At 49.4% G+C, this 15,399-nt stretch overlaps 1 protein-coding gene across 3 annotated transcripts in view; it reads right to left on the bottom strand.

The window, feature by feature from the left end:
* CACNA1D (calcium voltage-gated channel subunit alpha1 D) overlaps positions 1-15,399 on the bottom strand; it is a 322,182-nt gene that overhangs the window by 66,530 nt on the left and 240,253 nt on the right. For all 3 annotated transcript variants that reach the window (XM_007447228.1, XM_007447229.1, XM_007447227.1), the window contains 8 exons: positions 14,543-14,663; positions 11,727-11,841; positions 11,135-11,204; positions 10,209-10,275; positions 9,333-9,480; positions 7,068-7,197; positions 3,747-3,806; positions 965-1,071 (listed from right to left, as the gene is read on the bottom strand). In XM_007447228.1, coding sequence (XP_007447290.1) covers positions 965-1,071; positions 3,747-3,806; positions 7,068-7,197; positions 9,333-9,480; positions 10,209-10,275; positions 11,135-11,204; positions 11,727-11,841; positions 14,543-14,663 — 818 coding nt within the window. The remainder of the gene's footprint in view (positions 1-964; positions 1,072-3,746; positions 3,807-7,067; positions 7,198-9,332; positions 9,481-10,208; positions 10,276-11,134; positions 11,205-11,726; positions 11,842-14,542; positions 14,664-15,399) is intronic.

The raw sequence follows: 15,399 nt of genomic DNA, 5'->3' as shown, positions 1-15,399 counted from the left end.
GGGGGGGGGGGGGGGTGCGGCAGCTGGAGGGCGCAGGCACAGCTGCGAGCTTACAGGCGTTGCAAAGATACTCGTGAGAATGCCTTTCCGAGTTGTGACTACATGGCTCCCTCTCACTGGGTACTGATGGGAGGTGAGGAAGAGGATTTTAACACAAGGCACAGTTTCAGGCAGGGGTCCTCCCCCTTCTGAGGGGGATAGAGCCTCTCATTTCCCTTTAGTTCAGAGGCCATGTGCACACACGTGCTCTCATATGGGGGGCACTGATGGTCAGCACCTGAGCAGAGGTGCTTCAAAGTCAGCATGAAAGCAAGGCCACCCCTGGACGCTCCCACTGGAGCCTCTGCCCCAAACCCCCAGGTACGGCAGGCAGGCAGTGTACAGCTGGGGCTGTTCCCCACCAGAAATCCCTCAATGCCATGGAAGGGTCCTGGGGCTCTGACTTGCAGCTTTGGCCCCTTCTAGCTAAAAATTTTAGATGCAAAAGAAAAGGGTCATAGCGGCTGATTTATCCTGGAGAGGAAGGGAAGGCTTCAATATCCAAGCTGGAAAGGCCTGAGAGGTCACCTCGTCCAACCCCCTCCTGTATAGATGGAGAACTGAGATCCTGGGAGAGGAGCCATCGCCGGCCCCGGGCCCTGGACCAGCCCCCGGAGAACCCAGACTAGAGTCCAGCTGCCCTCCCTCCTAGTCTAGACTTCTTTCACCCTCTTTTGAAAAAAAATATCACAGAGAATAATGAGCACAACCCAGCAGAGGGCATAAAAAGAGAAACAGAAACACAAGAAAGGATGAGTTGTCCCAATGCTTTCTGGCATGGGCACAAAGTAAGCTTTCCCAGATAACCCGATGCCATAATTAAAATGATGCCTAGGCTTTATGAATTATGTTAAGATTCCTCACATAGACCTTCCTGCCCAACAGTCCTGTACACACACGTTCACACACGCCCCAGAATACTTACTGGATCCCAAATGACACCAGAGACACCCCAACGACCAGCATATCCAGTAAATTGAAATAGTTCCTGCAGAAAGCCCCTTTGTGGAGGAAAGCTCCAAAAGTCGTCATCTATAAGCAGAATCATGAGTGGTTTAGAGTTTTGTTTTTCTTTTCTCTCTGCAAAGGAAGAGAAACCTGGACTCTTTACAAAAGCTTGAGCAAAGTATGACTTTATGAACAAGTGTGCATTAGGAAGCCAGAAATGTAAACCAACAGGGCAGAGCAACGGAATGCTTTGCTCAAAAATGGAAAAGGGGCAGCTGATTTCCTATACTTTTTAAAAGAAGAGAGCAATTATTTCACTGGACATTATCACAGTGAAAACACATTTCAATTATGAATATATCGTTGGCACGTCCAAAGGCTCTGTCTCAGCAGAGGGTCCTCTTGACCAGGTTTGTCAGGATGTAATCACTGCCCAGACAACCTGGCTTCCCCGCAAAACGCCAGTTCCGGCCCTTCTGAGACCCCAGCAGAGCCCACATTGCTCCAACCCAGACTTCCCAAGTGGGGCTAGAAGTGTCCGAGCCCCGGGCTCACACGCTCCGTTGATATAGGAACTTGCATGGTTTTCCCAGGCCCCGTATTGCTCCTAACGGCCCTTACTGATACACCCATTTTAAAGGCTCCTCCAAGCCCAGCTACTCTAGCATGTGCCAGGTGTGGCTCAGAAGCCATCACCTGCTAAGTCACGGCCCCTGAGCACCCGGAGCCCACACCGCAGGCTCCCCACTGAGCTTCCTGAATAAGGAGCTTAGTGCGGAAGTGCTCCAGAATAAAAACTGCAAAATACATGGAGTTACTGCTTCTTTAGAGAAACAGATGGGAGAAGTTTCACATAAGTACAGGAGAGGAGAGGCAGAGCTGGGAGCTAATTACACTGGCCCACACTGAACTGCCAATAATTAACCCTCTTTAACCTACAAAAAAAAAGGCCACTTCAAACGCTTTAACCCTGTATCCAAACAGCCTTCCAAATCCTCCCCAGGCCACCAGGAACCACTCTTTCGATGTCAGCTGCTTCTCAGAGATTCTGCATTTTCTGAATCCTTGTTTTAGCTCATTTTCCACTCTATGAGATACTTTCAAAATGAAAATTGATTTGGAAGATTTAAGTCACTGAGGCAAATATATTAAAATTGAAAAGCAGTAATTGTGGGGTTTTTTTCTTTTAAATAAACCTGTACCTCTTTGCCCTGAAGCCCAAGAGGAACTAAATGCATTGAACAACTTAAAAACATGGAAAGTAAAACCTCAATTAACCAGGCTAACAGGCTAAAGATAACATTTTCCTGTTCAGTTTGAGGAGAAGGCAAATTGCCAAAAAAAAAAAAGAAAGAAAGAAAAAAGCAGCTCAGGATGAAGCAGAGGCCAGGTGAGCGTATTTGCACCCCGCGCCCTGTGTCTTCTGCTCCAACGCCCATCACCGTGGAGACGGAGGTAGAATCCGCTCACTGACCCAGGCAGCATCTCACTTAGGACAACCGCCAGCCAAATTTACTGGCCTAAAGGCGGGAAAGTGAACTCAAATGCCAAGAAGATTTTTAACAAGGGTTTAAACAGAGGTTGGTTGGTTGGTTTTGTGCTAGTATTTTCATTAACCAAAAAAAAAAAAATGGAGAGAGAGAACATAACTAAATACCCTATTGCCTGGAATGTTAACTGAGGTTTCATTTTACAGAAGATTTTGTAAAGAGCCCAAGTTCCATGGTACATTTAAAATACATATTTTTTTTCTTTTTTTGTCCTGAGATGCACACACAAAATCCCCAACATGGTTTAAAGAAACTGTGGTTCCAAGACCTCATTTCCCAGCTTTTCTCTCCACTAGGAGATGACTGCCCTGACAGTTGTCCCAGGCCACGTTGTCCCAGTGCTGCGAGGACGCATGCCCCTCAGCAAGTCTGGGGTTCTGGGCTCTCTGCTGTGGGTCTCCAGACCTCTGAGTACATAGGAACGAGATCTCCCCAGGGTGGCCTTCACAACCAGTACACAAACCACATGCAGCAATGGCAACTGGCAACTCATGCATGGGCAGTACATTCCGGGCCCCCTGTCCAGAGGGTGCTCTTTTCGTTTGTGTAAATGTAAGCCCATCCATTAAAACAGATATATCTTAACACAAAGAGACCCACATTATCTTGCAAATCCTGTTGCAAGAAAATAGTGTGTTACTCTTTAAGGGCACTGAAAACATAATGCAGTCAAAGAAATGAGAAGAGAGACATTCCCTTCACAGGAGAAATGCTTTTCCTCCGACTTTGATGTCAAGAAGGGTGGAAGAAAGTTCACACATAGTGTTGTATCTGTTATCAGTTGACACATTTCAGAGGACATTAAAAAAGGAGCAAAATACAATTCCCAATCACTATTAGGAAGCCACAGTAGCTCCTACATGCATTCAAAGGTTAAAAAGAAACAGCAAAAACAAGTTGAATGGTTACAGGAAAAAAATCCTTTGGTTAAAAAAAAAAAAAAAAAAAAAAAGCGGAGCTTGATCACAGAGGACAAAAACTGAAAATAGCCAAAAGCACGTCACGCGTCTTGGCCGTGTGTCACACACAGGAGCAGGCCCCTGAAACACACTCCTGTGGCACCTGTTACCTTCAAAACGATCTCAAATGCAAAAGTACCAGTGAAGACATAATCTGCATAACCTAGCATCTGGAAGGTAAACAAAGAATTGCCACCGTTATTGCTAACGCTGCTTTAGAGTATGCGAGGATCAATGAAAAAGCCATTACCTTTAACAGGATTTCAACAGTAAAGATGGCTGTGAAAGCATAGTCAAAGTAACCCAGTATCTGCAAGGCACAACACGTGGAGATGAGAAAAAGGCATCTGGGCAAACCCCAACAGCGACACGCCCACAAGCGGTCAGAGACCCGTTCTCCCGGGATATGCCTGCCACCCTGGAGGAAAGTGCAGAGATGCTCAAAGGGCCCCACCTTGGTCCAACCAAGAGCTTTGGGGATACTTACCTCCTGTAACCACTCCCGGTGACTGCCCCCCGACCCCCGGCCCAGCCTCGTGTTCTGGGCAGACAGCATCTCACTTATGAAAGCACTATGCTGATAAGTAACTTGTGGCACCAGATAAATTAGTCTCACACACGTTTTAGATTTTTAACTGCCTTTTTGGTAGAATGAAATATGCTGTCATTCAGCTGAACTTTGGATTGGAGGGAAAATGTAAACAAAGGTATTAGTGGCACCAAATGGGGCCACGTGTCCCCTCCACTTCCAGCCCATTCAATCAGGGAGCAAACATCCTTCCCCCACCGATGTGCCGGGCTGCAGAAATCTGCAAGGAAGAGTTTCACTTATCATCTTCCTCCTGCCGGCTGCTCTGCATCTAACACTGCTCTCTCTCTCAAGGCACGTTTTTTCCTTGCTGGGCCCATTCAAAGAACGGACTGACTTGGCCTCAGAATGATGGTCCAGGCCACTTTATCAGCATTCCTGAGAATATCGTCTCCTTTCCAACCAGTGGAATCCTGCTAACCCCTTCCGGGGTCCCTGCTTCCCCTCAGAGCCATGGGGGCTGAAGGGCGGGCAGGTGGGCAGCAGTGGGGCTGTCTAACGCTGCCCACAGAGAATCCTCAGCCACAAACACAGCAGCCGAGACTCTGCCACTGGAAGAGGCTGTCTGGGCTGCTTATCTGCATGACAACCGGGCTCCGTGGTTTGGGGGAACTGAAGAGAGTGGCCCTGGAAGATAACCCGTGAAGCCCACCCAGGCCAACTCCGTTCATTTCGCAGATGTGGATGCTGAAAACGGGCAGCTGCTCAGGCCACGCGGCCAGTCTCTGCATCGCTGAGCGGGAAGCCAGGCCTCCGATATGCCAGTCAAGAGCCACGGGCCCTGCTGTGTCCGTGTGGGACCCACCCCAGGGGAGTCCTTACCACTGTTACACTAAGGCGAGGACCTCTGTTTCAAAGGCAGCCCTCCTCGCTGAAGTTCTCTCTCTTCAGACAGTATTATTCATTTTCCAAACTGTTTCCATTTGGGGATTTATGAATTTTGCTGGAACCCTTCTGTGTATCTGTGTTTCTGGCCAGGCAATGAAAGGTCTTCCCCAGTACGCTACCAAGGCTGCCCACAGGGAACCCTGCCCCTCCTCCTTAGCCCCTCCGAGGTCGCAGCAGGCCTGTGCCTGCTGAAAGCACGTGAGTAGCCAAGAATGACACAGCTGCCGACAAGCCAACAACTCAGCCTGGTACCCGGGGTCAAAGCTCTTGGACGCAGGTCGTTCTTTCCTCACTCTGCCTCCTTTGTCTTTTTCACTAATGAATCAGCTAAGGTTTTTTTTTTTTTTTTTAAAAAAGCACTGCATGATATTAGTTATATGACGTATCTAAAGTAGTGAAACTCGCAGAGAGAAAGCACAATGGCGGTTGTCAGGGGCTGTGGGAGGTGGACATGGGTAAAGTTCCTGTCATACAAGGTGAGTGAATTCCAGAGATCTGCCATCCAACATGGTGCCCAGGGTTAAGGATACTGTCTTGTATCCTTAAAATTTTGTCAAGGAAAATCTCATGTTAAGTGTTCTGACTACAGTCAAATAAAAACACTGTGGTATTTTAAGAGCAAGACACACAAACATATGTACATCTATTAAAAAAGAACAATAACATTCTTGGGAAAAGTGGCAGGGAAATAAACCCATGGGGAAGTAATTACAATAAAAGCTTAGAACATGAGGCCCGCATGTAAATTAACTCTTTGTCAATCTGTGTTCTAGGACTAGCTTCTGACCTAGTCCATCACATAATGGTATTTTTTTCCCGAACAGCTTTTCCCCCTTGTGTCTCATCTTCAGGATGGAACCAGTGACACTGAGGGCCTTGTTGCATCTGAGTGTTTAGACAGCCTCGAGAATCTTAACAAAAGCCCTAACCTCTGAGTACAGATTGGGACAGGCTCAGGGCCTTCATCTTTACACCACCCACACATGCTTTGAGGGGAAGATCCTTTAATCTTTGTATCGGGGTGCCCGAGTTTCAGCAATCTGATAGATTGGGTTTGCCAGGCTTCAAACGAAGAGCACTGGAAATGAAAAGACAGCACAGGGCTTGGTTGTCACAACTGAAATCGTGGGACACTGATCTGGTGATTTGTCTAAATCCACAGATCTCTAAAAATCTCTGGTACAGAGAGAGGTACCAACCAGGCAAGGCAGCGACCCCTGACGGCCTCACACACTTGCGAGCCTCCTTCCCTGGGCGGCTTTCTGGGCGATCATCTGAAACTACGCTACGGTATTGAGGCCGGGCAGTCAACAGGCTACCGTCCTCTGAAGCTGTCTTGCCTCTGGACTGTTCTCAGTGCTGACAGCTGACCTGCTGAGACTGAACTGCTCAGGCAGGAAGTGATTTAGGTACCAGTCTCTGCCCAACATCGATGCCGGGGAAGGGAGCCAGCCCTAAATTACGAAACTGATTGCAAATACAAGACTAAAGTCCTCTGCTTGTTTTCTTTGTAGAGCCACCTCCTGCCCCAGACTAACCAAAACTGAGTTCTCTCCACTGAACCCTGAATTCAGGTCCACATCTGTCATCTCCCTAACTTGTATTTCTTGTCAGTAAAGAACCAAGTAGCTTTGCGCGTTTAAGTCTTCCTGCCAACCCTACATAAGAGCTCCCGGGCATGTGACACACCTGGTATCAATTTTACTTTCTCTCCTGCTGGATGCTGCCACCAGGCGGCAATCTCAAAATAGGTGTGCATGTGAATTGGACCAGGGAGGGGGAAAGAGGGACCAAAATGTTGGCAGCGAGGAACGGAGAGGTAGAGAAGCGAAGCCCCTGAAAATACTCAGTTACTGCAGAATATTTGAAACGAGGTAAATAATAAAATATATGATTCAATAAAGGTTTGTGCCCATAAAACAAAACCTCTCTGGCACTGACAAACCTGAAACAAAATGCCTGCAGGTGAACAAGAGGCCCACTTGAGCTTTTGCCCTCATGGCCCCTGGCAGGCCCTGCGCGGACTCGGCCTCTGCCCAAGAGCTCAGCACCAACCCGGGGAGCCCCGCCCTGCCATCCTCGCTGGGGGCTTACAGTGTTCCGGAAGGAGTGGCTGCGGATGGGGTCCTCGGCGGCGAGGGCAGCGCTGCTCAGCATGATGAAGACGAGGATAAGGTTGGTGAAGATGTGGTGGTTGATGAGCTTGTGGCAGCCCACGCGGATCCTGCGGGGAAAGCCGCCGCATGGACGCAGCTCCAGAAGGGCCCGGGCCCTCAGCACACTAGGGCCACTCCGCGTTGACGAACCAGGTGGAGGACAGCTGTCCCTGTGCCGCCCAAGCCCCGACCCAGCAAACGGACCCACGGGACCATCAGCCCCTGGAAACCCCAGGACGGAAGACCCCAAGTGTTCTGTATGGACACGCCGCAGAGACCATTCACTGAGTCCTTAAAAGTGTGGACACCGTCCTTCTAAAGGTGAAGAGGCTGAGGCTTCAGCCTGTGAAAGAACTTTCTTAAGGCGACCCAGCTATGGGAATTCCCCGGCGGTCCAGTGGTTAGGACTCTATGCTTTCACTGCCGAGGGCCCAGGTGTGATCCCTGGTCAGGGAACTAAAATCCCACAAGTCGAGCAGTGTGGCCAAAAAAAAAAAAAAAAAAAAAAAAAGGTGACCCAGATAGTAGGGACCAGGGGCAGATTTCCATTCCAGGTCTGAGGGTGACATATCCCCACCATAACATGAAGCCCAGCTGTTCCCTTTCCCTGCCTTGGAACAGAGACCGAGGTCAGAGCTCACGCCAACAGCTCAAAAAGAACGGAAGCAATCCCAGCAGTTGGGCTGTATCAAAACATGACCACGGTAAGCGAGGCTTGGTGGAATCTCCTGTTACGTGGAGATTCTGTCACAAGCGCTGTTTTTTGCGGCGAGGAGGGGGAGTCGAGCCACAACAACTACTTCTGAGAGAGTCAAGCGCAAGTTACACCGTCACGCAAGAACCTTAGAAGGATGCTACCGCGTGTGCTCAGCACCCCCAGCCCTGCTCTCACAACGGCTCCACAGGCCATCAGAGCCTTTCCCGATGCCCCTGACGTCCCATGGGCTAGTTAGTGCCTGACTTCCCCTAGCCTCAATATTTGAGTTTAGAATTTAAAGATTTTTTTTGTCTATAGAATACATGTAGGTTTTCCTTTGAAACGTTCTTTTCACTTTAAAAACTGGAGTCCACTTTATAAGAAGGTGACCCCTTGCTTCAAATCTTCCCTTTGGGGGCTGCCTAATGCTGGGATGTGGTCCCTGGAGGGCCTGCAAGCCATCAGCGGCTAGGGGAGGCCTTCCCGTGCTGTGAGGGCACGAGGGCTCAAAGCTTTGGGGGAAAATCAATCCATTCCTCCAATATAGGCAGACGTAATGAGCTGTAGATGTCAGTGAGTCAGCTGAATAACTTTTTAAAAGAGATACCCAAACTGTCAACGGTGATGAGTGATGAAGACTACCATCCAGTCTTCAAGTCTGTAAGACTGCAGCCCCCCTTGCTTCCCACCTATGTCTCCCTGGAGCCTGTGAATTTATGGAGTTCTTTGCTGACAGCCCAGAAATTCTTCTGCAACTCTAGAAACCTTTCCAGGAGCCCTCGATTCCCCCTGGCACTTCACTCCTTCCCAGATGATTTGAAACCTAGAAACCAGCTAGTAAATACACATCTTCCTCTTACAGTACTTGTGAGTAATTACCATGTTCCTGGTGAGCACCTGATCATTTCAACAAGAGAAATGCATTTTAAGCAGGATATCAGGGAGCTGAACTGAATAGCTACCATCTATACAATACCACTGAGCGATTATTACTTTATCGCCATCAAACTCAATAGGGAAAAGTAATCAACTAAACTGGATCTCTGGGTGAAGATACTCTGCAGAAGTTGGTCAAAATCCTCATCCCCCACAGCATCTTAACAGAAGGCCCCCTCGTGAAGAAAGGGTCCTTCGGATGGAAAACACCTCACAAGTGACGACTCACGGCACACCAGAGCTGTGGGCTCTGACCAGGACACAGTACTGCACCACTGCTGCCGCGGCGCGGGGGTCGGGGGCAGGAGAATCTGGAACAGCACTTCTCCCAGGACCTACCCGGTCACACCCCTAAGCCCCTGGTCCAGGCACAGGAAGGCTAGGAAGAGATGCACAGAGGGCAAAGGCTGGAGCAGGACAGGGGTCCGAGGGGGCCTGGGGGCCCTGATGCTCAGGCGCAGAAAGGGGCTGAGAGCCATCTTCCCTCACCCCATCCCCAGCCACCCTCAAGCAACCTGTAGGGTCCTGGGGGAGACGGGGCAGCCGCGCAACTAGAAAGGGGGTATTTACGGGTTGGTCTTGCTAAGAATGAAGAAAGCGCTCCCTTCGGGGATGGGGGTGATTTTCTCTTTCATGTTCAACTCAGACATTCTTCGAGGACGGGGTCCAGCAGGAACCTCGGGTTCATCCTCTTCCTCCTCCTCTTCCTCTTCACCTACTTTAAAGGAGACACTTTTTTTTTAGGCGTGATATAAACAAAGACCGCATGTGGGTTTCCACGGTCGTCCTCAATTTCACATGAATATTTGGCTTAAATGTTAACATCACCTATCAGCTTACATTAATCAAAACCCTTCCAAATCCGAATGGAGAGTATTTGGGGGCGGGGAGGGGCTGAGAAGCGGCCCGTCTGGTGAGCGTGCGTAGCTGTGGGAATGAGGCCTCTGAGGGAAGGTGAAGGTGGCAGCTGTGGGACTTCCACTGCCCATCCCCCTAGCACCTTGCTGCTTCCCCAGCAACCTCCGTGCTCAGCTTCAGCCTGAAAAGCTGTGTGGGGTTTCAAGTTACACACAGGCCCCCAGGCTCCCTGATTCCACGGTCCCTCCTACGTCAGCCAGTAAAGGCCCCAGTGGAGGTGAAATAACAGGTGACTGTTGATAACTGGCCTCCCAGAGAGATGTCCCAGCCCTGTGCGGGCTTGCCCTGCTCCACCCACACGCTCTCTCCCCATCCCCTGGAGCCTAGGTTACATGAGCCGCCCGCAGCCACGAGAAAAAGCAGAGCTAACCGGCCCACAAGGGGACTGCACCCGTGGCCTCGGCAGCCCCGGCAGCCCCGCGCGCGCCCGGCTGGGCCAGCCAGCCGCAGACTCAGCCGCTGATCAGAGTGAGAGCAAAGACGCGTGGCTCACGCGCTGAGAGCCTGTCTCTGGCCTCCGCCACATACCTGGCACATCACAAGGCGGGTAGGGGTCTTTGTCCTCATCCTCTTCTCGGTAGTCATCGACGGTGACCTGGGAAGACAGAGAGGTCTTGGGAGGAACGGAGACCGGCTTAAATGTACTCGAGAGGGGCGAGTAAAGGCTCAGCCCTGCCGTTCGGCAAGGGGCAGAGGAATTGTCTCCAGAGTGTGCGCTGTATGTAAGTGTGTCGGGACAGCAGGTGCCCCCAGATGGTGACTCTGCTGAAAACAGAAGGTCTGAGGGCAGAAGAGGAGTAAAAACTGGTGTAACCCCTGCCCAGCCGTGGACAGCCAGCCCCACCCATGCCTCCTCCTCTCCCAACACTGGCTGCAATGAGAACTGCCGTACGGATTCCTGCCACCCCGCCAGACTGAGAGCCCCTCGCATGCAGGGACCCCGCTGGTCTTGGCCGCTCCCGGTCCCCAGTATCTGACACACGGTCACCACTCAAAAAGTATTTACTGACTCACTGAATAAATGAACAAATTAATGAACAATCCAGAGCTGACACGGGGCACGAAGTTTCACAGTAGGGCCCTGAGCACCCAGACCCCCTGATCCTGAGACACCCGCACTCTGGGGACAGACGTCTTTCAGCAATCCTTGATTTTAATCCCCACTGAGAAGATACTGACACAGGTCAGGTCTGACCACATCATTCCAATCGAGAAAAAATAAGCGGTCAGACCAGTTCAGTATGCATCATACCAGCTCTCTGGTGAAATACTGTTAACAACCAGCTAAGCGCCTTAATTCACTCAGACACCCCTGGAAAGCCAGTGTCTATGACGGGGTGCCACACTTTCACTACTCCAAAATATCACACACAACACTGTCATGGTGTAAAGGGTACATTTACGGTGATATCGACAGAATCATTTTGAAACAAAGTGGAGAATGTAACATCTACCTTGTTGTCACTGTTGGCTATCTGGTTGACTTCTGGTTTGTTGTTCTTTTTATTTTCCAGGCTTTCTTTTCTACAGAGAAGAGGAGAGAACAAAAAATACCGAGTAACCATACTGCTTGGTATAAAAAAGCTAATCAGGATTCTGAATCAACAGTGGCCCAGTGAAGGACAGAATTTAATTGGAAACAACCCTAATAGCAAGAACAGAGCACAACCCACACCCAGAGCTCCCTGTTCACCTCACTGCACTGGATTCATTACACAGATCATCTTATTAAAATTCTCATCCAAGAGCTAATCAGCATTGAATGCATCATTTATTTTATGACGCCAAAATTAACTGCAGTGATTCGTTAAGCATGGGGACGTGTGACTCCTACTCTCAGCTCCGAGGGGATGAGAGCCAAGGGCCTGGGTTCTGCCCACAAGTCCCTCCTCTTTGGTCGGCCTCACAGGACCAGCCAGGATACCCACAAAGCAGCAGCACAGGAGCTGCAGCTGCTGTGGAGCCGGGTGCCCCGGCAGGCCCCACCTGCGAATGGCTCCTCGGGTCAAACCCCTCAGCAAACCGCCCAGGTGAAAATGGGGTTACCTGGCAATCTTCTTTCTTTCCTTTTCTTCAGCTTCCTCTTTCTGAGCAGTATTCAAACTTTCAGCATCTGCCAAATTGTCTACAGCGATGGCCAAGAAGACATTCAGTAGAATATCTAATTTGAAAATGTTAAGGATGCAACACGGTTCTAAATGCGGCTACACACGGTCAATAATGGCAGTGAAACACCCCCGTGTTCAGGAGGCTGGTGGCAGGTAACTGTCCCCTAGTGCTATGTTCACTTGGTAAAGCTAGGAGACCAGAGTCCCATTTCTTTTCAAAAAGAACTAGAAGCTGTAGAAGGTAAGCTGGCCAAAACCAAAATTAAGATTCACCAAAACCCCTGAAAACCTACAAACGCCAACATTCCCCTTCATGCGTGTGCATGTATGTGCTTGTGCACATGCGTCTATACATCTAGGTGTCTATGGCTATGACACACATTGCATAAAACAATCTATAACATAAGCGCGTTGTTTTTGTGCATTTTGCATTTCGCTCTATGCATTTTGTTTTCTTCCTTTTAAAACACTCACACCCACAACATATCTATCTGGGCTGTCCTTTCCAAATAAGACCCTGCAAAGGCTACACATTATTCAAATGATGATCCCATCGCACAAGGCAGCCTGAGCCTTTCTTATTTGAAATGACCTTCCGAGTCTGTGAACACCTCGTTCATTCGTTCATTCCACAAACACTGACTGACTCCAGCGCGCCTGCCTTATTGCCCGATGGCGCTGGGCATTGTCCCCCGGTGGCTGTATCCTAGACTACTGTGGTTGAATTTTATTTTTGCAAATAGTAAAAAGTTAGGTGACTGAACAAGTTATCAGGTTTTTGGCTCTTACTATAATGTCCTATGTGGGGTTTCCTTGAATGACTGAAAAAAATATGCTGAATAAGGTTCCCAAATCAGACGATGCCTGTTTCTTACTTGTTAGCAGTTAAGTACGTTTTGGAGAAGCGCAGGGATCGGAGGGCAATAAATAGGTCAAAACGACTCCCTTCTCTGACTGATGCTTCCCTCTAGCTGACGTACCACCACCTGCATGCAAGACAACGGGAGCCCAGGGACCCCAAGACAGGAGAGGCACAGCACGGTCCCACACGCCCTTCGCAATCTGAACTCTCAGGCAGGTTGCTGAACACGTCAACAAACATAACCTAACAAGGCGCTGATAATGAGCGGGCTTCCAGGGGATGTCATGCTTGACCTATTCAAGTCTTTAAAGAGGACAGAAATGTGAGTGGATTCTATGAAGGCTTTCAAAACACCTCTGCTACAGTAGGATCATTTTTTAGCAGAGCGGCAATGAGCCTGGGGAAGCAGTTTGTCCTGGGCTTGGCGATGGCTGGGCGACACGAGCCCTCCTCTGACACACGTGGGGTAATCGTGGCTCAGAAAACGATTAGTGCTGGGAATAACTGCACTGAGAATCCCTACTAATGATTGCAATGAAGAAATACAGCCTCTCTAGTCTTACAGTGACACGAGATTCTTTTAGGTAGTAGAAAGAAAACACAGAGTAATAAACCACAGGAAAATCTTACAAGTTTGTAACAGGTGGTTTCCAAGAGCAAATAAATACCCATTATCTGTTTTTAGAAGCATTACCCACCAGACCCTCCTAAACAATGGTGTGCTGTGGAATCTATTTGAAAACATCTGTCAAGCACCTCTGATGTGCCAGGCACTGTTCCGGGTGCTGGGGACATGGGAGGAAACAGGACAGACTGGAGTCCAAGCTCCCAAGTAGCATCTATTCTAGCTGAGGGGGACGGAACATAAACTACTTAAGGATTTCAGAGAGTGACACATGTACTACAAAGAAAACACAATATCTAACTGGAAAGTGGCCAGGGAATACTTCTCTGCAGATTAGGGCCAGTATATGGCTGTGGCCTAAAGAATTAATCACGAGAAAAGCAGAAAAAGAAAATACTGATCATTCACTTAACAAACACTGACCAAGGGCTGTGTGTGCATGACCCTGTGCTGTAAGCCACGAGCCATGCGAATACAAAAAGAGATCGCTGACTCAAGAAGCTTCTCATCTAGTTGGGAAGATGGAGAAATGCCACCCCAAACCAGCAGGACCCACAGGCAGTAAGAGGCATATGCAGAGAGCCGGGCAGGAGAGCTGCCCTCCGGGCAGGGGGAGCAGGGTGGTTCCCTGCAGCAGGGCAGTTGGAGCTGCGTGAGGGACTCCTAGCATCTCTCTGTGTTGAAAGTGGGACTTCCATATAATACACTGAACAGCAAAGCACTGTCCCCATAGGTTTGCACTGGGGTTTCCACCCTGAAGAAAATTCACTAACAAGCCAGAGAAGATGAAGGGGGAAAACAGCTCAAGGGATGTTGTATGAAATTAAATTTGTTTTCCTCCTCTTAATCTGTCTTACCTCAATTGGATTACAAGCCAGCCAAAAGAACCTGGAAGCCAGAGGGACATTTTTCCTCCCTACACCCTCAAAGGTGATGGCACGGAGAACAACAGGGCTTTGTCCTAAGCCACGCCTTGGGACCTGTACAGGAGACGGAACGTCATGCCGAGTGGGTGGCCACTGGTGCAGCCCACGTGCCGTCTCAGGCTCCCTCCCGTGGCTGCTCTCGTTCCTCAAAGCCTAACTGAGACTCTGCTTCTCCTGTGCTGCCCTAGCAACAGCGAAGGAGGGCACAAGAGTGCGGTGAGGGCACTCACCTCCCCACCACCACGGCTACCACCATTGCCATGGGGAAACTCAGAGAGGAAGACAGCAAACACGACAGGGACAACAAGGCGGCCCGGGTCAGCCTGAAGGCTGAAGGATACAGTTACCACAAATGAAGAGGATGATGAAGTAGATGCAGACGATCATTCCCGAAGACGACGGGCCCCCGTACGCCATAATGCCGTCGTACATCACAGCGTTCCAGTCTTCACCTGTCAGGATCTAAGAAGCCAAAACTGGGATCAGCGGGCAGGTGGACTCACCGTTCCCACGGTGCTCCCAGAGCTCCTGGGGGCTGCCCGTGTCTGGTGTAACCTGCCTTTCGCAGTTCAGTTTGCACTGAACAAATGCATCTGTTATCCTATAGTTTTTAAAATGTTATGCTTAATCACATAAATACACGAGTTAACTCTTCTGGTGAAAATGAAATAGCATTCCATGTAAGACTTGTGGACCCTTTGACTACACCCCGGCCCATTCGGTCCCCTCTCCAGGAGCATGCTGTTGGTTTGTCTCTCCAGGACCTTTGTGCATTTAAACACGTATATACATACCCAGAGAAAACGGGCCGTACAACCAAATAGAAATTTGGCAAATGGCTTGACAAGGTAAAGCAATTCACAGAAAAGGAACTATAAATGGCTCCTGCTCACATGAGAAGACATTCAACATCACTCCTGACAACAGTAATATCAATTAAAACTACAATGAGATACCATTTCCATCTACCAGACTGGCAGTAATCAAAACGTCTGAACACTCACTATGGTGAAAGGGAGTTAGGCAATGGGCAGTCCCCACACCGCATCACCGGAGGATGAACTACCACAGCCTTGAAGAGAATACCTGGGCAAGAGTGTCAAAGTTAAAAATGGACACACACCCTTTTTTTTTTTTTTTTTTTTTTTTTGCGGTACGCGGGCCTCTCACTGTTGTGGCCTCTTCCGTTGTGGAGCAC

Source organism: Lipotes vexillifer, unplaced genomic scaffold (assembly GCF_000442215.2).
Source record: "Lipotes vexillifer unplaced genomic scaffold, Lipotes_vexillifer_v1.1 scaffold818, whole genome shotgun sequence".
Lineage (NCBI taxonomy): Eukaryota > Metazoa > Chordata > Mammalia > Artiodactyla > Lipotidae > Lipotes > Lipotes vexillifer.
Note: the sequence above shows the minus strand (reverse complement) of the source record. Positions and strands in the feature narration are given on the sequence as shown.